Here is a 24663-nt window from a genome sequence, read left to right as displayed (position 1 = left end):
CAAAAGGCACGGGGCATCTTTTCAATCAGACAATCTTACACTATTGCATTTTTGTCTCTTCATACATCTATCAGAATCTTAGCTCCCAACTTGACATATGAAGTCTTATGTTGAGGAAGTAACTCCAGAAATCTGTCATTTGCATGTTAAATGACCAGCATGGGTATTAGGTCATTTAGCAGACATCCTTAGCAAAACAATGAAAAGGGTATTATTTCATGTACACAGTTCTTACAGCAAAAATTAAGAAATGGAGGAAAGAGGTAAGTCTCTCTGATTGTCAAAGTAAATCTTTTTAAATTAAAAGAAAAGTTCAATTCCCGGTGAGGGACATTACTTGCTTCACTTGGCCACCTATATCAATTGCCGTGTGGCTGAGAACAGACAGCGTATCAAGTTAGCAGGAGAGCAGCAAAGTGAATTACGGGGTAGGCAGAGGCTCTGCGGCTTCGGAAGCCAGACCGGTCCCTGGTGCGGGGAGACACTGTGCCGGTATCTCCGGCACGCCAGTAACCGAATTCCAGATTTTGCCGAGAAACATTTGCTGACCAGCAGCTCGGCTTGCATTCACAATCCAAGTGAATCCAAGCAAACTCACCTAAGCCACATCAATATTGCACATCCTCACTAAGGGGCTCCTCTCCTGAGTGACTGTCAAAGGCACATGAGGGCACTGAAAGAAACTTCTCCTTAGACCACACTTCAAGGCCTGATCCAATTTAACACATGACCAACAACTTTCAGTACAGGTGTGAGTTTCTATGATGTAAGTGCTATTTCATAGATTGTAGAAAGATTGGTCCAACAAAACATGCAACCCAATAACAGAATTCCTCAATTTTTAACCCTGTTGTGTGGAGATCACGATCCAAAATGGCATGACACAGGTTATATATATGTTTGTATTTTTTATACCTAATTTAAAGCCCAGACATCAGACTAAGAGGAAGCTTGGCTCTCAGTTTAAAGCTGTATGAGAACAATTGAATTTCCTGATACATATTACTTTTTGTTTCCCCACAATATCAAATCTGCTCTCAGTTTCAGCATAAATGCTTTATGGACAATTTGCAGCCACCCACGTGTATCTTAAAATGATCAGAGGGAGGGGCGCTACCACCATGCTTATCGTATTCCCTTTCACCGAATCCCAACGAGACGCTTCCCTGAAGAAATTCAAAGAAGTCTCGGCGTTTCAGGATTACGAACGCTTATTTTATTATCACTGCTTGTCTGTTTAGGGACTTCAGATTCTGCAGTTTTATCAGAATATTGATTTTGAATAGCTGGATGTTTCCTGATTACATTCTGGCTAACTACTCAGTTCAAGTCCACAAGGCACACAAAAACAGTGAATGCTGCAGCCCTTCATTGCAGCAATTAAACAACTGCACAGAAATAGCTTAAGACTGGACTTTTGCATGGATTTTCAGTGGCATCTGGAACATTATCATTAAACATCACAGCAATTCAACTTTCTGTTTCAATAATGGGTTTGTATTATCATTGATGGATCGATCCATCCAGCCATTGCAGGGCACAGTCACACACCATACACTCACACTGACAGACCACACCTATGGGCAATTTGGTAACACCCATTAACTTCAGCAGGTTTTTGGACTGTGGGGGAGAAACAAGAGTACCCAGAGGAAACCCCACAATTACACTGGAATAACATGCTAACTCCGTACACGGAGGCACGGAGGAGACTCGAACCCTGGTTCCAGAGGTGTGAGGCAACAGTGTGTCCCCCCTCATTGTTAAAACTTTTTAGGAATATGTCGTACGTTTGAGGATTTTAACTGCTCATTTCAAAGATAATTGAAAATGGCAACTTACATGTTTGCCATCTGGCTTATTTTGACCAAGTGACGCTTCACTTCTTTCAGTTGATTTCTGCTCAGCATCCTTTCATTAAGTCAGAACAATGAGCTAGTGCGAGTAAGTAAGGGGAGCCAGAACGCGGCTTTAGAAGTGGACGGCCCGAACGACCAGATGTTTGAGTAAAGCTCTCAACTGATGTTAATCTCAAAATAAAATTGCCACAAAGTCTGCCCTGACCTAGAGAACCCAGACACGCAACACAGAAAACACAGAATACACAGAAATGAGAGTCTGTCAGGACGTGGCACTCTGCACTGGCTGGGATTTACTGGAATTTCAGAACTAGCATTTTCAAGCGACAAAACACTTAACAGGGTTACAGGGCGAAAGTTCAGAATCAACAAATTAAGCTATCACGAATCTATTTTTGGTCTTTTAAAAATAATAACAACATCAACCAAAAACGCAACTCGACATGCTCCTTTGGCATGAACCTTTGTGCATAAATTAGTAGTAGTTATTTCTATGTGAACCACGTTATCACAGCTCGCGGTCATTTCACAGAGTAGAATTACTCATCCAGAGAGTTTCTCTCCTGGCACCAGTGATAACAGAAAACGCTGATGGTCCAAAACCTGGTACTTCATGACGGCTTCCGGCCCCCACCCCAGCCAAACACAGGGGCATATGGATCCCAAAGCAGACTGCACATGAAAGGAAGACGCTGTTAACTCTCTCTACAAAACAAACAAATGAAACCGAATCCTTTCCACTTTAGACTCTCCCTGTTTAACCTTGCTGTGGCAAAGCATCCCCTCCCCCTTCCCCAACACCCTCACTTCCTCCTGGGCCCTGGGGAGAAGCCTGCAGGTGTTTACGTGGCGTGCCCGCCTCCCCAGGGCCCCAATCACGACGGTGCGCGGCTGTCCGATTTACAGGATGCTCACGAGGCACGGAGCACCTGACTCCTGCGACAGAAACATCCACGCAAACGGCAGAAAAGTCAGAAATGGTCGTGCACTCTTATACGTGGGGCTGCCACTAACCATTATTTTTCTATTGATTAATTTATCGACTATTGTATCGAATGGTCCATGAATCTAAACGATTAATTTTCCTCCAAGATAAACAACTTGACCAGTTAATTTGAGTTTCATTGAATTTTATTTTGACTACAACAAACTGTATGCCGTTATAGGGCGTTTCCGCTCTATATGAACATTATTTTCACCCACAATTAAATAAGCAGATTAGTAGTATGCCTAAAAATATTAATGAGATGCATATTGTTAATAAGTTAATAATACAGTAATCTGTATAAATTTGGCGTATCCTCATGCATAATAGATTCATTTACAGGAGCTTGCCACATGCGACAAGTGATAAGCACTGAAATCACGCTGAAGGAACGGACAGATCAACATCTTTTAAAAGAGGAGATACTGTGGTTAAACAAAGTAAAATGATGTTGGTGGTGTGGAGGTACTTTTGCAGATTAAAGTCCAATACATTTTTTGTAAATATGGTTTTCATTTTTATTTCAGTTCATAAATTATTTCCTTTTATTTAGTGTCCGTTTTTGTTTCAGTTTTAGTGTCAACAGGTCCAACGTGCATGAGCGCACACTCTGGTACCATCATTCCACATACACATTGACAAACGTGTATTCAATGGAAATTCTAAGGTAGCAGGGAGACAACTTTATGGCTTTAATGAGTGTTTTTAGCAGCTACAAGGACAAAAGATATTAAAAAGTTCTCTGTAGTAATGGTAATTTCATAAAAATGAACAGAAACACTGTGGTTTGCCGGTCTAGAACGCCGCCTGTGTTTTCCCTTCAGGTTCTCACGCATAACACTCCTGCCGCCATGGTAACGGCGTCACACTTCGCAGTGTAAAACCACCTTTTTGTTTTGTGATAATTTGAACTGCTCTCATAATGATATAGTGATATCATTAACGTGTGCTTAATCTCTACCTCTCTGTCCTCCTCTACCAGGCTCTTGTCGGTATATTAACACATTAAACTTGACTGCCTTCCTCAATCCTGAGGCTGCTTGCCTTCACATGAGAACTCTGCAATGACTCTGAAAGGTCCATAACCTGTCACTTTCCTTTTTGTTGTCTTTCTTAATTCCCTGCAGTCTCCAACACAAAAATATCTTGTGACTAGATTGGCAGATGTGTCATTTGAAAGGCGACGATGATTACATTCATTTAGCCTGGTGGACTGATTATATTTTAGAGCCAAACGTTTGGGAGACTGTGACTGAATTGAGCAGCAGCTCGTAATATGAAAACACATGTAGAGACATATTGAAACAATCACTTCTTTGAAGGAGACTAGGGTTTGGGTTTTCTTTTTTTTTGCAAGGAATCCTCTGAGTTAAAATTTGGCTGCTCATCTACTCCTCCCAGGATTTATGACATCATCATTTGTGCTCAAGTGCTTTAAATCACCTTCAGGTAGCCAGTCGTAAAGCGGAATTTCAAAAAGCCGCTCTACGTCCAGCGCTTACCTCATGGCAGTTTTATCAGCAGCATCTATCATGTGTGATACACCTCCAAGTGCCTCTCTCGCACCTTTAAACGAATAAATAATCATACAGAAGGCTTGCGGATTTGCTGTGCATCTCCAGAGGACCCAGGAGAGTGGCGTTTGTGAATTTACTGTCCAGGACCACGGCTTCAACGTGTTTCTGCATAGTGAGAATGTCTCTGAAGTTCACAGATCCAGGATGACAAGGCAAGATGGAAGAATAGACCTATACCTTGTTACATAAAACCTCATAACTGTTTATATTACAATATCATCATATGTCTACACAACAGTCCATTTCAGCCTGGCTAACTCTTACTGGGACTGTTGAATATGCTTTTATAGGATATAGGTTAATTGTGCCCTGTTAGAATTAGAAGCAAATTCTTCTCTGTTGGTATCTATTACTCTGCAAAACTTCACGTATGATTGTGTCCAGCACCTCATAAACTCAACCTGACCTTATGCAGATAAGATCTGCTGATCCAGCTGGAATTTGCCCTAGCGTACCCTTCAAGACGTGAAGTCCTGGGTTCCTGGTGAATTCCATTAAGTCACAAAGGTCTGGTGGAATCCACACCTGAAGTGACCCTGCCCACCATACGACCGGTGGCACCTCCTCTCAGCTCTGACCATGTGCTGCATCTGGCTCGGACTGAATGACTCTGGAGGGCGGTTAACCTCCCCGCATCTGGTGGCTCTGAAATATCCATTCACTGGATCTGGGCCCCCCGATCGGGCCTCTGAGTGCACACATCAATGGACGATGTCATCTATAAATCAGCCCGGCCTGCAGTCGGAAAGAGCCGACCCGCCTCATCGTCGGCGGCTTTGAGGCATAAGAACCGGCATGCAGCATGACGTCGCTGACACGATGAGCGGCTGCACGCCGCCTCATTTACGGTCAGGGAAGGACTCCAGTATGGCACCCAAGTGCATTTGACAGAGAATGGTATAAACCAGCTTTGGAAATGAACTGGAACTAAAAGCAGTGCAGCAGAAATGTCAGCACTCATGTGTTTCTCCATGCAGATCACAGCTCTCCCACCTGACCCTTGCTGTCCCATAGTATATATCCAGTAATGTTTGATCCCCCCCCAAGTAAATGTACCCAGAACCTAATGCCAAGCCCAACCCACACCTGCAGCCCTTTGGAGGTCCAATGGCCCTTTCGTCTTTTTGTGAACCCGGCTGGTTTTCTTCCTTGCTATCCCAAAATAAAATCCCTGTTCATTTTTCCCATCCCTGAGTCATGCCTGGGGGCAGCTCTTAGATTGGAAACATAAACCACTGTGCAACAACTTGCTTGTGACAATGAATTACATTAAATGTAAACTTATGATTTAATAAAAACAATCACTATAGGAAGCACAGGTAACACACATGTTCAGGGGTATGATTTACTCTGCAGTAAGTAAAACTGCTGTCCACCAATCAGCTACCAGAATAGGAGACCACTCTGTAGTCAGTAGAACTGCCGTCAACCAATCGGCTACCAGAATAGGAGACCAGTCTGTAGTGAGTAGAACTACTATCCACCAATCAGCTACCAGAATAGGAGACCACTATGTACTGAGTAAAACTGCTGTCCACCAATCAGCTACCAGAATAGGAGACCACTCTGTAGTGAGTAGAATTGCTGTCCACCAATCAGCTACAGGGGACAGCTGTGTAGATTAGTGGGCTTGCCGTCCAACACCAGCCTGGCATGTTATTTATCCTTCAGCAGATCTGATTGCTGTCGGCCAAAAGGAAACAGCTCCTGCAAAGTAGGAGTCTGCCAAAGGTTGACGGGAGAAAAAAAAAAGCAAAACAAAGAGTGAAGAACTGAAGATAATAAAGTAGTTAGAAAGACCATCCGCCGAAATGTTCACTTTTACCCGTCTGCCAATGTACACAGCAATTCAGGGCATGGCCTTGTGTGACTTGGGCTCAGCAGTGATGGGGAGGCGTGCTGAGGCCAACAGGCTGGTGACAGCAGCTACTGTGAGGTGGGGGGAGTCTTTAAAGGACTGCTGCCAAAACAGAAATAGTGAGCAGCATTCGCTGTTGATATCCATCACTACGGCATCTGCTACAACGTGCTAACGCGATTCATAATGGAAAAAGCCAAAACAGGGTCCTACCCTACGTTGGATGAAAAACAAAGACTGGCCTCCAGTGATTTAGGGAGTATGAACTTTACCACTTAACCGACAATAAAAATAAAATCTGGTTTGTTGATGCACTTAACAATGGACAGAAGAGCAAAAGCAAAGCACTCACAGTCCATAAATGTCTACTCAATGTTAGGCAGATGGTCACTTATTCACATTGAAGGTAACATTTTAAAAGCACCATGCGCTGTAATGATGCAGTGAAAAGTACCTTCTGAGTCTGAACAGAGTCACTTGCAACTCAACGGCTTGGACAGATTAATACAAACGTGAGCAGATCCTTTATCAGGATGGTTGTTGGTCCAACTTAAAGACTATGCTAAAGACTATGCTAAAGACTATGCTAAAAGACTATGCTAAAGACTATGCTAAAGACTATGCTAAAGACTATGCTAAAAGACTATGCTAAAGACTATGCTAAAAGACTATGCTAAAGACTATGCTAAAGACTATGCTAAATCTCCTCTCAAACTGACTCCTACACCAGGCCAATTTCACAGCTGCAAAACACTGTTAAAAGTGCCCTGAAACTGATCCTGCAATAGTCCTGCATTAGCACTATAATTTATTATGTCAAATATATTTTGTCAAGTGTTTTCTAAAGGAAAAAAAAAGATCATCTCCATTCACATTCTCTGAATCCCCTATATCTTTCAGCCTATTTATTTATGCATTCAGACACCTGGCGCTTGGACCCAGTCGCCATTAAAAATTCAGCTGTGACTTTCTTTCAGCCCAGTATGAGTAACGGGTGTTAGCGGACACCCAAGACAGCGGTGCTGTTTACGGGGCGTCAGCAGCCGCCACAGAGGACGAGACAACTGCAAGTAAAACCAGCTGTGCACCTTTGAGACCTTGCGGTTATTCCCCAGGAAAGCACAGGGCCCATCCGTCATCTTTATGCTCCTCCTGCGGACATCGAGCTGAACCGCTGCCTCGGGTTGGGATACGCGGCACTCCGTAAGAGGACCGTGGTTCTTGGGGGCTGACCTCCAGCGAACTAGGTGGTGTTTTAATTGTCTGCCTTCTGTGGCCCAGAACATTTGGGTTTTAAACAACTGACTGATAAAGATTGCGGCTAGGAGTTCAGAGACGATGGGCCACAGCATTACAAAAAGCATTAGGCGTCCACCCCATACGACGTCACTATCTGCCTTGAAAGGCAATGCATAACGATGCAATGAACAGTGGTAGCATTGGAAAAAAGCAGTAAAGACGATTATGACCGAGGAGAGGACCACCACAGTCAGGGCTGTCCATATGTATGCAGTTTAGGTAAAAGACAAGCAAGAGATTGAGAAAACTTTGGTTTGTCATCCCAGGAAAATGGAAAGAATTACCCTGGACATTGAGTGGGTGGAGGCTGGTGTGGCAGGTTGCGGAGTGACAGAACGTGGTACCAGCCCTTCACCGAATAAATAAGGGGACATTGAGACTCGTCTGCGTCCTGGTCGTCATACAGATGTGGCCACTAGCCTTCAATGCCTGGCTGGTTCCCCACCATCGTTCAGCATTTAACGCCACGAGTTCCGCCTACCCAGTGGTGTGCGGCATGGCTTCATTAGGAACAAATGCTCTCATGATGACGAGCTCTTCACGGCAGCGATGATGACCTGATTTCCTTGCATTCCTTCGCGAATACGTAAAGACTCCTAAAAGAGGAGAAATCTGGCTTCGGATCTAATTGCAACTGGGCTTCACGCTAGAAAAAAACCCCCAATATATTTAGATAGGTTAGCAGTTACTCAGCCGATAGATTCCTTTGCCGTGACAAAAGGTGCAATGATGTAACGGCTGAAGTTAGATGACTCCGTTTTGCGGGCAAGCCATCGTCAAGCGGCAAGCGCCAAAACGCTGACCGGATAATGGCCCCCGGAGTGTCTGATAGCGTGCGTAACAGCACACAGCCATGGCCCCACTGCAGGTCTGCTTTTCACTGAGGGGAGAGCATAACATGGTTAGCCATGAAAGCTAATAGCTCTGTTCAGTCGTTTCTCAATATGTCATGGCCTGAAAGAGAAGGAAAGCCCTTCTAGACAAAAAAAAAATAAAACAGCAGCAGCAGCAGTGAATGTGCTTAACCGAATCGGTCTAGGCCACAGCTTGAGTACTCCACCCCGGAGGTGAGGTTTAAATATCAGAGCAGGCCGCACTGAAAGCATCATATGGGCCATTTAGGCTCACGGCTGTCAGCCTGCGCTGGGAGCTTCCTAATTACGCTGCACTGGTGGTGCCTACAAACGTGTGAAGTGCTGCAAGTTCAGACACGTCGACACGCTACGGCCGGCCAACATCCAGCCCTCTAATTGCTTCTTTCATACTTTTTATTTGGCTCCAAGTTTTGCTAATTGCATCTCGACGTTGTCTCTTGCTCCGAACAACAATAACAATAATTTTTTATTATCGTTTGTTACAAGAACAACAATACGATGAATGACTCAGACGGTGATAAATCATAAGAAGTCACTTGATCACAGCGCGTTTTCATTTCCAAAGACCGTACGAACCACCACCAAATCTACTCCATCTGGTGGTCGCATTCATGCATCTCCTCACAGCCGCCCTCATACCGTACAACCGTAGTCCGAACCCAAAAAATGATCCATTGCATCCATATTATTTTTTCCAATAATTCCAAAATTCCTAAAAGCCCTTATTATTTTTTTTTCTCAGTGAGTTCCAGGAAAACACAATGCCAGACACTAAAATGCAAGGCTGATGGCTAAAATCTATACCATCTCTAAAAATCATAAATTATAAAAACCCCATTGATTTTTAATTGTACTTTTCTTATTCAAACCTGTCGGTCAGCCGCCAGCCCCAGGCAGACTGCGGTCGTGACGCTGCACTTAACCAATGGCGCGCTTCACCTCCGGGAGGCCGGCCGGCCAGGTTTTCTGCAGGCCCGTCCGCCCAGGGACGCACCCCGAGGTCGCGTGCTGAGTGTAGTAAAAGCACGCGCTCTGACCGCGGGGCATTAAACCCCCCCACTGCGCCGTGCCCACCCCCCCGGCTGCGGGCTGGGGAGGCCTCCAAAGCCGCCGACTCGGCATCTCTGCCCCGGCGCTTCATCATTACTGGGTTTGCGCGGAGACCCGGGCCGTCGGATGAAGGCCAAGGAGCGTAAGAGTTTCCATGAGGAAAAAACCGCACACGGCCGATGGTGGGGACTCGGGACGGGGAACCTCCGAAAGCTTTAGCAGAAGCGGTTGTCGTGATAATGGAGACAGAAAGGGAGCGAGGCGGGGTGGAAAAGACAGACAAAGCCTGTGTTAAATCGGGACTCTCTGTCTGCTTTTTCAATAATAAAAAAAAAGCTTAGAAAAATGTGCTGCGCTCTCTTTACTGGGCGAACCCAGCTCTCAGCTTCACTCCGGTTACGTAACAGACTTTAATTTGGGGAGGAAAATAACCAGATGTGGATTTTCTTTTCAGAATAAAAAAAGGACACAGGAAGGTGTTGTCTGTGTGTCGGGCCGTCAGGAACACAAAGCGCACACATGTGAGAGGGGCTCCCAGTGAATAGGCCTCACTGTGCTCGAGTACAGCTGCTACAGATCTGCCTCCCTTGTTGCACGACGGCGCTTGATGATGTCACTCCTCGCGCCCGGGGGCCTAATGAGGGGAGACGGGGCCGGCAGGGGAGGGATTTCACCCACAGCTCAGTGCTGCCGCGGCACCCCGCCACACAAAGGGGTCCTTCATTACGGTTCCAGGCTCTACTCGCAAGGGGTTTCTGCCTGAGTTTTCGAATGGTGGTGTGTGTGTGTGTGGGGGGGTTGCTTGACGTGAAAAAGGGACATAACGATGCCATTCCCATGTCTGGCCCCCTTCCACATCAAAGCAGGAATGCTGCACTCCTGGGATTTTTCACAACGGATGAATAGATTTTGTTTTACCGAATGAGTATTTTATCTCTATGATTATTTCATTATGCTTCATGTGCCAATATAGATGAGGAACTGTGCTGAATTCATTGGGAGGGAGGGTTCCAAAACACAGGGGCACTTTGTTGCAGCGAGGCCCCACCTTCACCATGTGACTGCAGGAGTGGGTCCCTGTCATGCTGAATGACAGGTGTGCAGAACGTCACCTGGCACCTCTGCTCCTACCCTGTCACACGTCACCCCTGCCTTGTAGTGCCTGTCTACCCAGAAGACGCCAAAGCACCATCGCCCCACCGCACAAAGACATACGCTTACAGGATTCACGGTGAATGTGCACGGTGAATGTGCACTGATTTTTAGAGCTTCCTGTTGTGCACTGATTTTTAGAGCTATATAGCCTCTTACAGGAAAATACCTCTCGAGGTTTATCCAGGTGGGAAGACAGAGGGCGATACCTGAAAGATGGACCTGGCAACCCACACCTCTCCGTATTTCTTGACGATGGGTGGTGGGATGGGAGAGAGGGTCACCCTGCTTCATCCTCCAAATGCCTTCAAAGGATGCAGTTACTGCGGCACATTTAGTGGGCCTCTGCGAGCCGACCGCAGGTGCTTATTCAGAAATCAGATGCGGGGAGAGTACTGGCGTTGAGGTCATTTAGTGTCCGTCACCAATCAATACGCATTCCAGCAGAATACCTAATGTAGGCTTTATTATGCGCTGAGTTCATTTGTCTGCTGGGCTGGAGAGATCAGGCCTCCTAAAGTGACAGCAGAATGGGTATAACTGCGAGGTAACCAGGTTACTCGGCTTGGGACCGAATCGCTTATAAACGAGCATTACGCAAATTTGGAATATTTTCATATTGTATCAACTTGCGTATCAATTGCCAAGTAAAACGATCTCTTAACAACCCTCTTATGCTGTGTGCCATATTCATTATGCCTGAGTCTTGTAGATATCCTCCGACGGCCCAACGCTGCTTCGCCGTGGCCTTTATTGTGTCCCTGTGTAGGTGTACATGACGGGCCCCCTCCCACGACTCCTCCCAAGTCACATAGAGGTTTCACGGCCAAACCTGACAAAGGCGGCGACGGGATGATCTCCGGCCACGTGCGGCCGGTGCAGAAGGCCTGCAGATCACAGATTCGCCAGTGCGGGAAGGCCTGCAGATCACAGATTCGCCAGTGCGGGAAGGCCTGCAGATCACAGATTCGCCAGTGCGGGAAGGCCTGCAGATCACAGATTCGCTACGTCTGACTGGCGACAGACGTTAGGCTCCGTTTACTTTTTGGGGGAGGAGTGAATGTCTCCCCAGGAAAAGGGTTTTCGCTGACAGTTGCACTTCAATGATGCCTCCTCTGAGTAATTACCCACCCCCCCCCCGATAATTTTTAAGCTCTGCACGCATTGTGCCGCTGGTTGTTACCCTTCAAACGCGAGATGTTTACATTCAGAATGAACAAAGGGCTTGCAGGATGGCTGACGTCCCACTGTTGAGTGGGGACACACTTGCTGCTCCGGTTGGGGGCATTTAACTTTGACACTCTGGCGTAGAACCACACATCCTTTGGGCACCAGAGGAGAGCATTGTTGGTTTTACATGTTCCCTCAAGTACCATTTTGATGATTTAAACAAGGCTGAGGCCTGCCAGGGCAGTCCCAGGTGTATGGAGTGCCAAACTCACAAACATGCATACCCAGGGTATCAGTGTGGGGGGGATCAGGATGGCCTCTGGGGCAGCAGACAGGGGCTTTGGGGGAGGAATCCAGCCACACTACAACAACCCTCCAAGCCCCCCCAAACCCCTGTAGTAGCTCCTTTATCACAGCCCATCCCCTCCCCCCTTCGAAAATGAACCCCCCACCGGGCCAGGAAACTCCATCCCATTGTTTTTCACTTCCTTCATTAGTCCTTGTATCAACAGTTGGGTCCGGTGTGCGTGTGCCACTCTTTCCCCGACCCCCCCAAGCAATGTCCCTGCGACAACCCCCCCCCCCCCCCCCAGCAACATGGCAGTCTGCAGCAGCAGCTACAGACTGGCTGAAAAGTGATACCTGTCCCTATCCTGATTGCGTGACGTTTCACTCATATATGTTTGTCACCCACTGGCACTCGATGAATGGATGACGGTAAGCGAGCGACAGAGCTACTTCAGTAACAATTATGCTGACTGTTTGCAAATGGTGTTTCATTTAAAAAAATGTAGATATTTATCAGAAAGTATTCCACATTTCTCTTTTAAGCAGTTTTTCACGCATTTTGGTTTCATTTCTCAAACGGAAACGCCCAGAGAGCCGACTCACCATCGTCCAGGTACATCTGGTCCAGCTCCTGGGGCTCCTGCTTGATGGTGACCGGCAGCGGCAGGGCGGGAGGGGTGGCGCTGTCGGTCAGCAGAGCAGGAGAGGTCTTCCTGGCCAGCGTGGTGGCGGGTGGGGCGAATGGACCCTCAGGAGCCAGGCCCGGAGTGGAGGGGTGAGATCCTGGAGATGGAGCGGAGGAAACGGGGCTGCCGGCGGAAAAGAGCAGGGGCGGGGTGTAGCCGCGCGGACTGCCTGCCTGCGCCACCGGTAGCAGGGCCGGCACAGCGTGGTCAGGGGACCTTCCAGCCGGAAGGCACCTGGGGTAGGCGGCGGGGGTCAGGTCGTGCAGCGTGGGGCTGGAGCCGGGGGAGGAGGGTGGGATTGCCCCGCCGTGCCTTTGCTGGCAGGCGGGGTAACCTCCCGCCAGGCAGGGGCTGGGGTCGGCATGAATCATGGGGCTTAGGCCTTGCGGCCCATAGTAAGGCCTGGGGGGCAAACCGAGAGCTGGCACCCCCTGGGGCTCGTAGTCATCATTGGGCTCTGTTTTGATCATCGGAGCTGAAATGAAAGGAGAGCATATATTAGAGTGCATTTGTGTACTGATATTCCCTGAAGGAATGCATGTATACTTGTTTGCATTTGTATGGTTGCGGAGGTACGGCTGTTTGTTTATCTTTCTGCATGGGTTTCTGATTGCACATGAGCTCGCGTTTGCCTGTAGGGGGAATGAAGCACCACGTTTGCACTTCATGTGACTGAAGCAGTAGGTCTGTGGCTAAGAAACCCTCATCCAAACAAACATGCTCCTGAATGAAGCTCTGTGTTAGCGGAGTATGCTCTCACCCAGCCCAAACCCCGAAAAAAGAGCAAAAAAAAATGATGAGTCATCACAGCAGAGCCACAGCTGTTTCTAATACTGAAAAAGTTTTCCTTGCATTCTCCTCAGACTCCCATATCTGCTGAAAGAATGCATAACACACACACACACACACACACACACATTATATGTATACACACAGCCCCGCTGCTGTGGATGTCTTAGAGACAGAAGCTGCACAGTTTACATATCGTTCAAAGAAAAACAAAAAGGCTTTGATTATGTTTGAGTCACCCAAAGGAAAAAGGCTTGTCTCACTATTGCCATAAACCTCCCCAGTAGCGTTTCATCCACTTTCAGAGGGAGAAATTCCCCAATGAAATGCCATGAAGAAGACTGGCTAATTTCTAAGCGATCCTGAAGGAGCGCCTCCGTCGTGGTGCCGTGACAGAGATCTGTCCAGGACAGCAATGCCGCACACCACAGGCCAGGCTACATGCTACCGGTGTACCGCCACACCAGCCTTGAAGGCCAAACTGCACAACAAACTGAGAAAGAAGCATATCTGACAGAAGCCTTTCAATCTCAGGCAATGCTGGTTCCATGACATATTTTCATATTGGACAGCTGTTAATCTCAGAGGGCACAACTCAGCGGAGCTTCTTGAAGTTCCTGCCACTGAGCTCTGCAATGCAAGCACATGTCTGGGGTGCAGACGAGGTGGTGACTTTCCGTACGTTTCCTCTCCACATCACTGCTCCTCCAAGCTGATCTGTCGGGTACAAGGCCTGCACTGTGGGGGAGCTTCGGTGTCTCATTAAAGGAGCCCAGGTGAAAGAGAGCCTCTGCCCCCCCCCCCCACCGCGTGCACACACAAACACAGAAAACAAGGGCGGCATTTCATCAATGGTGCCCTAACGGGGGCGGCATGATGAAAGCTGAGGCAACACGCACTCGGTGTTGCAACTTATTTTGGGTGCAGCATGAGAAAGCCTGTATGTCAGCAGATTGAGGATTGGGCGTGTCTTTGGCAGTGGGGGGTGGGGATGTTTGTCTTGTGCAGGGCTTTGATGGGGAGGGGGCTAGGAGCAAGATCACGTCTGTGCAACTGTGCGAGCAGAGCCAGCGACCCCCGCCTTGACTAGCGGGCAGCTCTTGTTTTTGTGGTTTTATCCAAGGGTGACCGGCAGAAGCTCTCTTGGAGCGCAGAGCCGCCGCGAGCTTTTGGAGATTTCCGCTCCTGTTGCAGGCAATAACGCTTCATCTTCCTTTCTGAAAGCACCTAGCCAGCTGAACATGATGGTAATGATTGCGTCCAGAAGTTTCATTTCTCCTGCAACAAGCTAATGTCACTCTGGTTCCTGCAACTGTCACATCTCTCTCTACTGATTCAACAAATTACAGGGAAATACCCCACGCTGAGAGCGTTTTTGGAAAATGTGGGCTTTCTGTCAGAAAAGCTAACTGAACCTTTTTGAAGAGTGCAGCTTATGAATTTTTTTTTCTGTTCCAGGCTAGAAGTAGAAGAGACGCCAAAAGAATGTACATCTATGGCAGGAAATTAAGTAATATATATGATGCATATACTGTATATGTATAGACTGAGTGGCCACATCATTAGGTACGCCTACTAGTAGGATGCAGTTTTACCTGGAGAATTGGAATTGCTTCGAGGGCAGATGAGTTTTGTGTTCTAAGAGGCTTTCTGCACACCACTGTTAAACTAGGCTGTTATTATTGCACTTGTGGCCTTCCTGTCTGCTTTAACAAGTTTGGCCACCTTGTTAATGACCTCTCTCATTAACAAGGTGTTTTCGCCCGCAGAACTTGCTGCTGACTGCATGTTTTTTGTTTATTGCGACACTCGCTGTAAACTCCAGACACCGTTGTGTGAAAATCCCGGGAAGATGGCTGATTCTGAGGTGCTGAAGCCATTACGCCTGCCAGCGACAGCCACGCCGCATCCAAAAGCGCTTAGATCTTTTTAGACCATTTTAAAGCTCAGCCAAAGTGCCTGAACCTTTCCACCCCGTCTCTCTGCTGAATGTATTCAGTTGCAGATACAGGATTTGCTCTTTGCAAGAGCGTTGCTAATGTGCTAATAAGCACATGCACTTCATAAACTGACCGATACATGTATGCAGTGTAAAAATGTCCAAAGTCTATCAGGTCGTTACAGGATACAACTTGCACTCTCTGTCTAAAGAGTTTCAATGGCAAATGATTGCCTTAAATCAAGGCAAGAAGTCTCCAGTAGGCGAATGTCAGGCAAAACACTGAAAGGACATGCTACTATTTAACAGGTAGACAATAAGAGACTGCTCTTCATCTGTAGGCTCCCAGACACTGGCTACACTCTGACACAGCTGGGGGACCCCACCGGGGAGGGGACCCCACCGGGGACGGAGCCATTGACGTCAGTCCCTCCCACTAAGTGGCTCGGGTGTGAGGTAAGGGTGCCGCGTGGGGAGAGATGCCAGGCGTTAGGGGGGTGAAAGCCCTCGCCCGGAGGGAGGCTACCCAGGGGCTGGGGCTGCTCTGCAGACACCCTTGCCCACGACAGGCTCAGACCATTTGTCTGAGACAACAGGGCTAGGAGAATGCAGCATGTTCATGGCACAATCTGAGGGCCACAATGCTCCAGTCTGGAGAAGGCCTTCAAATGCCCTGAAGCTAAATAAAGTGCCTTTATGGGACAGCGCTCCAGCTGTCCTTGTACTCTGATGGTTATGGACAACAGGCAGTTCATAAATCTTTCTTTTGTCCATCTACCATTTAAAAAAGTCAGTAAGTCAGTCCTGGTTCCGATATACTCCACAGGCCGTCCCCTGGGATGTGTTTAATCTGGGAAGGTTTCGTGCAGACGGGCCATCCTCAGCAGCATGCAGTACCTGGATGGCACGGCATCCACAGGGTTTGCGCTACAGAAACCAGCCTCATGATGCAATGTTGCCAGACAGTTACACATGTTGGACTTGTGTATTTTTGACAGAAGGTTGTTGGTTCAAATCCCAAGCGGCTGCTGTTGTACCTTTAAGTGAAAAGCTTCAACAGAATTGCATCAACAACAGCCCATAGTGCAGGAGATATATATATATATATATATATATATATATATATATTCATTCAAATGGATTTCTGGTGATGAGTGTGTCTGCTAAACAAATACACATGTGCAATGCTTACTGCACTCTGGACTCATGTTGCCTAAACCAAGTGTTGTTTTTATAAAGTTTGTAGTGACAGGGAGATTTAATACGATAATTTCCATGACAAGGAAGAACGCACATGTCCGCTCAATACTTTAAGCAAATTGAGAAATGATGCTGTGAAGTTTCCTGTGTGTTTTTCAGTCACTTTACATTCATATGAAGAAACTTAAGCAAGGTCTGAAACCGCATCTTTTCTTTTCTACCTTACCAACAACCAGCAGGCAGGAAAATTTGTTCTTAATAACACAAGCTTTCCATCATGAAGTGTCTGGGTTATATGAAGACAATTTCCCATAGCTGGAAATACTGTCATATAGTTGCAAGGAGCAGTAAAAGCTGCCCTTTGAGGCTTGGTGCAGATGAGGGCCACATCCCACGCCGGCATGCGGCTCTGCCTCCTCACCGTCTGGCCCCTGCCGCCGCTCACAGCCAGGAGCGGCATCTGAAGGAAGCCAAGGCCAGCATGGAGCGTAACACCACTCGTGCTGTGAGGTCTCCTCGTGACACCTCCAGCCCCCCAGTGCCCCCCGTGTGATGACCGCCCCAGACATTCTCAGACAAAGAAGCATCATCCCACATGTTTTGATGGCCTCCTCATGCATATACAGTTGCGGTAAATCCTATGTTAAACAAAAGGTGAAAGGGGGAATCTCTCGGCACGACTCCTTACATTTCTCCTCGCGATTCCCGTTCTCTCCTGGCTCCAGACACCTCCCTCTGCTAAAGGAAGAGCTCAGCTGCTTATTAATAGAACTCAGTATTGTCGGGGAATCTTTCAATGACTATAAAAATAAAGCGATTCCGAGAACCGAGTTAGCCAGGCTGCCCCTGATGCCAACAATTTTGGTGGTGTTGTTTTATGTGGTCTGATGTGAACGTGTCCTATTTCCAGGGAGGGAAAAGATGCCACGTCATGGTTGTACTTCTGCAGGCGGAATGGGATGCAGGCATGGAAAGTAATGTGCTGACAAGATGAAGAAATCAAGGTATGGAGCTCAGCCTGTCCTGACGTCTGATCCATAAACTGGGTCCCATATGAAACCTCTGATACTTTAGCCTACAGTGAACAAATGCATGAATGAAGAAATTGCAATGAAAACCAAACACCAACTACTCTAAAATGTGAAGGTTCCAGGAAAGCATTACAAATAAATAGTTTATCAAACAGGGAAATAAGACTTAAAAGGACTCTTTCACTGGTAATCCCAAAGACGAACCGCAGACTCAGAAAAAAATATTTATTTGAAACCTGGAAAAAGAGATTTGCAGCTGAAGTAAGTGAAGTCTCATCTGAAATTGACACGAGACAAAATGTAGGCATGGCAGGCTGCAGGTTACTGATGCTGACACGTCAAGTAACACAGCTAGAGATAAGAGTGTGGGAATCGAACACTGCGGTCAAGGACAAACTGCTAGGTTGACTTCAGCAACACTAATGCTGCAAGCAGAAGGCTGCGTTTAAGGTGACTGTAACAGACTGGAGTTGCGTTTCATATTCAGGTTTAACACTGGGATATGTACATGTGAACAGTGTTACTGAATTCTGGGTTATGATGGAAAGTACAAAATGTTTACTGTCTGGAGTGGAGTGGCTGCGTGCCCTTCCGCTTCCTTAAAGCGTTATTTATAGTGCTGGTTGGCTTTTTATAGCCGGTGAATGTGTCAGCGTGTAAATGCGACAGAGATGCTCGTTTAAAATATCCCCACCGCAAACTGTTTCTGAAGTGGCCAGGAGATGCAGTGGGAAATATTTAGGTGGGTGTGGGGGGAAAAGATCCTCAGTAACTGCAGTAACACTGAATTCATCATTTTTGTTTGTTAAGCACCCCATGAAATCCCACATACCCCCACATACCCCCCCAAATCTGTTTGCCATGCACTTATTGCTGACCTTATCTCATCCACTTACTCGGCAACTAAATAGCCTATTGGCCAATGAAATGGATCCCTACTGCTACCAGTTATGGGAAAAGACTTAGCATTAAAACTGTATGTAACTTCCACACCTCAGCCAGTGTTTGGTGCTGGATTCAGGTCAAAGATTTCATGGGCTATTAGGGCAACAAGCACCAGTTAGGGCTTGACCCTGAGTCAGAGACCCAGTTCACTGAGTACAAGGCCACCTGCTTGCCTACTTGTGTGCTTTTGGGGGGGGGGCTGATAGGACTGGGCTGGTCCCGCTCATTTCCTGCAAAGATGAGCCGCAAGCCGAACCACAGGAAAACACCTTTTTATAGTGCTAAGGTTTTTATTCCAAAACAATGCTATCATAACAAATGCTAAATACTGGCCTGGGCCAAGCCCCAGTCCCGGGTCACGGGTCACATGGGCACTACGTCGGTGGCAGTTTCCTCTTGTTTTCACCTTCTGGATTTGATTGCATCCAGCACTGCTACCAGCAACGCCCACCTCCGATGCAGAGCGACAGACACGTCAGTAACTGGGCCAATCGACGCCTCTGAGTCCAAGGGTGCAAACCTCATGTGGCGGACGGGCGGGCCGCGGTGTTTCACATAAGTAACGTTCCCCTATTTGTGGAAGGCCTTCTGAGGTCACTGCCATTTAGTGTCACCATAATGTTAATCGCTCTTTACATGCGTGACAGGAAGTGGAAAAGCGGCCATCAGCGCCACCGCAGCTGCTGTCCCGTCTGGCAGCTGAAGACGGCAGGCGTATGAAAGTGAACGAGAAACAGGGCGCGTTGCGGTATGACAGTGAACGCGGCGCACAAGTCAGCCTTTCTCGTCGGCACTGACTGTCCATAACTGGGTAAATCTGAGCAGAGTCAAAAAACGCTGCAACATACAGGCAGACAACACAAAGAACAGAGCTGCACTCGGGCGTAAAGAATAGTGTGTGACTTTCTGGGGATGAATATACCTGCTAGAGAACTGAAAGTGTTGATACAGGTGCATGTTTTTTGGTTAAGTCAGGGGGGTTTAAAAAATTTGTTACACCATGGTGACTGGCCAGAGAGGACAGGTCAGGGGACTATGGTGGGGATCAGCCATGATGGGGAGGGGGCTTCCTCTGGGGGGGCCAGGGCTTGGGGCCCTCCTACCCCCATCATACTCAAGGGAGGGAGGATACAGGTGCTGAGTGAGAGGGCACCGGCACACCCTGTCCTGACCCCCACCCCCGGGACATTCTAATGCAGGATGACGCACGTGGACTATGATACCGCCATATTTATTTGGCCCTGGGAGGGATTAGGAGTCACCTCCAACACAGCAGCAATTAACAATGTTGTCCAATCATGGAGCAGTTTCTGCCTTAGCCAGACATAATTTGAAATACAATTACAGATGAATGAAATAAGTAGCAGATTTATGGTACTTGGCTACAAATCACATTTACCTCTCTATTTAATTTAGAACAAACTCCTAATTTCCATCATAAAGAAAAAAAAACACAAAATACGTTTTTTTTGCCATTTTGTATGAATTGGCCAATGCTAAGGACAGATACTGAAGGGAATGGGACAGTGGTCCTCAGTGCTTTCTGTGCTGCTGTGCACACAACATCTACACAACATCCACACAACATCTACAAAGCTGTCACAGCTCAGTGCAGTGATGTACCCTCAGTTTGGTTTCGTTACAGACAAAGTACTCATAATTTACAACATTAGGTAATACTAATTACACCAATCAAGAATGCAAAAGGTTAGTTACTTTGAGTGTAGGTAAAAACCAAATGAATGACTGAATGATGAAAGACAGCGAAGAGCAGCATATGTGCTGGATTCTGATGACTTTTAAATAGCTCTTCCCTACATAAAGGACTCCCATGTTCCTGCATGTAGAAGCAAGTGTTTCATTTTCTTAACATCTATTTTTAGAAGTGTTGCGGCCAGGCACAGCGCTTGCCTGCACGGCCGCATGTCAACGCTGGAATGACAGGCAAAGTCAGATCCAGGCTAAATGTGTGGCCAAACACCTCCTGCATGTGATGCAACTGACAGCAAAGATCAATGCGATTTGGATAAATCCAGCACGGGACCAAGCCCAAAAAGAAAGAAAGGGAAAATCAAGGCAATCCAACGTGAGGATTTCATTCTGTCAGGGTGACTGGAACATGCCTTAACTGCACCCTAAAAGCAGGCAGCACGGAGTGTTTAGAGTGTTGACATGAAGAATGTATCGGTGGCCTATATGTAAAGGCCACTGTGCTGTCACCAGTGGAATCCCCCTCTGAGTAAACGGAGGTGTTAGAAAGATACTAGGTTTGAAATTTGGGAGGCGGGTGAGAAGATGAAATATTTGGAAAATACAGGAAATACTGTAGGTCTGGTCTGAATGGTGAGAGGGCAAGGAGATGATATATAAGGTGAAAATGTGATATGACCAAAATACAGGAAATACTGTAGGTCTGGTCTGAATGGTGAGAGGGCAAGGAGATGATATATAAGGTGAAAATGTGATATGACCTCTGGTGAGCTACAAGACATTTTATAAGAAGCCAAGGGGGGCCTACCGTTGGGGGGCAGGTATGTGAAACGTTGGTACTGGCTCCTCTTCCTCTTGCCATTGCAAACATAGAAGTTGACCTGGCTGGGGCTGGATATCCTCTGGTTGTGGTAAGGTGGGATCTCCACCACCAGCGTTGTCTGTAGAACACACACACACAGATTAAGAACGGGCTGCCAAACAGTTATAGGTGTATGTGTCCATGGTATGGAAGAGCCACTTAAAGCTATAGCCCTGCTATTCAGACTTCTTTCTGTATACATTCTTCCTAGGGCACCTCTGTCTGCATGTTAATTATGTTAACACAGTTATGTACCCTCTTAGAAGACCATTGATTTAGATCGTTATTGGATTGAGAGTAGGTTGGGGGTAGGTCCAGGACAGCCTGCTCTGAACACGGCCCGTCTGGGCAATCCCAGCCACCCCGACTTCAGTTCTCCAGACGAGCGTGAACTTTTGCCTGCTTCTACAGACCATGGAAACAGACTGCACCGTGAAGCCCCCCTCCCCACCCCCCCCCATGATTCCCGAAGCCTGCATGATGTAACGGTTACCCAATCCCCTACCCCCACCACAGGCAGCTGTCTGCAGATGATGAAGGAGGTGGAGATACAGAGGAAGTTACTTATCGTCGCCTGACAAGCCGTAGCGGGCACCTTAGGGTGTCCCGCAGGCTGTCGCAGGGTCATATCTACAGGTGGGAATTCCTTCAGCTTTCATTGAGAGTAGGACATTAGAAAAACTATGAATTTGTAGGTGTGGCAATAAGCTAAGTGAGCGGGAGTGAACTTTTCTGCTCTGAACCCCAACTGAATGAGACATCTCAGCACTCTGTCACCTGTTTTTCCAGGACCTGGGATGCTCGCTATATTACACAACTTTGGTTGCCAGTTAGTGTTAGCAAAATGCTCTTAAGCGCCGTGACGCAATGACATAGGTCACCTGCACGGGAACCAACAACAGTGACAATAGAGCCTGCAGGATCTAACCAAGCTAAGGTCATTTTAGGCACATAAGACAGAGATCCCCGCGGGTGGGAATGGACACAGCTGGCTTCAAGAAGGCAGGACAGAAAAAAAAAAAATCCCTTAGCGCTGATTACAGGAACAGTGCAGTGTGGTGTCTTTGTAGACGATGTACAGTAAACACATTTGCTCTCATTCATGTTTCACCGCCTCTGTAACAGCAGGCATTCCCCACATTGCAAGGAGGGACCCGTCTCCTCAACACTATGTGGCAGAGGTGGAAAGTCCATGTTCAGAAAGTACAAATCCAGACCAAGGTTTTGTTTCAACCAACCAGTTGAGCATAAAGAGTCACAGTCACAGAGTACTGTACTGGTTGGTTGAAACAAACTCTTGGCCTGGATTTGTACTTTCTGGACCTGAACTTTCCACCTCTGCTATGTGGAATGAGGGTTTTTTTAGTCACACACAGAACTAAAACAGCCCTGGGAATGTGTGTATTCCAGCCATCCAGCCCTCAGAAAGGACGCCCAGCGTGACTTATGTGCTTCAGAGATGTTTCATGCGTGACTAACTCACTGAGCAACACTGCCAGTCATTTTCTCATTACAGCAGCAGGTGAGGTGACGACTGATGCCGTCTTTGCCCAGTCTCTGTTATCGGCTGATTTAACTGATGACCTCCAATTAAGCAAGACCACAGAAAGAGGCCGGAACTCCTCTGCTGCTATTCTGGGTTAGGGTTAGGGTTAGGGTTATCTGAATCCAGCTCAAGACCTTGATATAATTCGCCCACCTATCTGCTGTGTGGTGTGTCATCAGGGGTTACATCAGAGTTTGAGAAGATCCCAATCAGAGCAGCTGAGTTCTGTCCTCCAGTGTAAAAGAAGAATGACTAGGACCTGCTATTATTCTGGACAGACAAGGATTATTCGTATGAGGCCAGATGCCAGATTAGACAGAGAGCAGGAGCTTCAACAGTAGGGAGGATGTAACTTTCAGCATTTAACACTAGGGGTCCCGCTCTCTTTCAGACCATCAGGACAGTAGATAAACCGCAGGTCAAGAGGCCTAGTTATTACTCCAACCTATTCCTATCCCAATCTGTCGCTAATTATCCATACTATTTATACCAATGCAAGCAACACAACATGCGGAATCTTCAAAGGTCCTTTGCAGCATGTGACCATCAATTCCTACCGTCAACAAACTCTTCCTTCCACACTAACTGCTCAAAACGACGCTTCCCACTCATCTAAAAGAACAGTTTAAGGCCTTCTGTGAAAATAACTCTTGAGTTTATGAAAGCCGCTGCAAAAACACATATTTTTAATACATTTTTAATGTTAAGGTTTCACGTCGCCGCACCACATTATGCTCTCAGTTAACCGATCAATACGTGTAAAAAGTATTTACATGTGTCAAACTTACTGCCTTCAAGGACTCCTTCTCAACCTTGGCTTCAGTCTCCCAAATATGGTGACCATCTAAAGAAGTAGGAAAGAACAGAGAATTGTGAAAATAATATTAGTGATTGTTAAAATATCACTACAGAACAAAAGGCAGACCATACCACGGTGCGGCAGTCAACATTAAGTAACCAGAGCCTTGAGAAAATGCTATATAGCACACACACACACACACACACACACGTGCACCGGTTTGTAATTATATCTTTGTGGGGACTCTCCATTCATTTCTATGGGGACATGATGACCTTAACCCCTACCCAGCCCTGACCTTAACCATAAGTAACCAAACAAAATATTAGAGTTTTGCCAGCCTTTGATTTTTGATAACATTCACTTGAAAAATTGTCCTCACAATGTCGAAATAACAGGTATTTTATTACATTGTGGGGGACATTTGGTCCCCACAAAGTAATGTAAACATAATCCACACACACAAGCACACACACACACACACACACACACACAAATACACAGCACAGACCTGTACTCATACCTTTTTGGGGACTATCCATTCATTTCTATGGGCATAACCCTAATCCCAGCATGACAACCTTAATCCCTACCCAGCCCTAACCTTAACCATAAATAACCAAACAAAATATAAGACTCCTGACATTTTTAGTTTTTTTATTGCAGTCACAGACTTCTATAAAATGGAATTTCCCCTTGGTGGTCGTAAAAATGGTCCCCACAACTTCAACAAAACAGGATGTTATCACATTGTGGTGTCATTCAGTCCCCACAATGTATACCTGGACCACACACACACACACATACAGTGTGTGTGTGTGTGTGTGTGTTTATATATATATAAATTATATATATATAATTTATTTTTTCTACGCACACATACAGAGAGAGGCACATACAGGACCCGCATCTGGAAGCCATCTGGAAGTATCTCTGATATCCAAAGCAGCTCAAGAAAGCTATTAGATCTGACTACAAGAATCCTCTTCATCTTGCACTTTGCATTGTGTGGCTGGGACTGCACTGCAGGGAAGGGTGAGACC

General features: G+C 46.8%; 1 protein-coding gene across 5 annotated transcripts in view; it reads right to left on the bottom strand.

Annotated features, from left to right (window-relative positions):
* The window catches only part of LOC111845775 (nuclear factor of activated T-cells, cytoplasmic 1-like), a 63768-nt gene that overhangs the window by 7482 nt on the left and 31623 nt on the right, over window positions 1-24663 (bottom strand). For all 5 annotated transcript variants that reach the window (XM_023815444.2, XM_072716894.1, XM_072716893.1 and 2 more), the window contains 3 exons: window positions 23610-23665; window positions 21222-21354; window positions 12717-13274 (listed from right to left, as the gene is read on the bottom strand). In XM_023815444.2, coding sequence (XP_023671212.1) covers window positions 12717-13274; window positions 21222-21354; window positions 23610-23665 — 747 coding nt within the window. The remainder of the gene's footprint in view (window positions 1-12716; window positions 13275-21221; window positions 21355-23609; window positions 23666-24663) is intronic.

Source organism: Paramormyrops kingsleyae, chromosome 9 (assembly GCF_048594095.1).
Source record: "Paramormyrops kingsleyae isolate MSU_618 chromosome 9, PKINGS_0.4, whole genome shotgun sequence".
In the NCBI taxonomy this organism is placed as follows: domain Eukaryota; kingdom Metazoa; phylum Chordata; class Actinopteri; order Osteoglossiformes; family Mormyridae; genus Paramormyrops; species Paramormyrops kingsleyae.
Note: the sequence above shows the minus strand (reverse complement) of the source record. Positions and strands in the feature narration are given on the sequence as shown.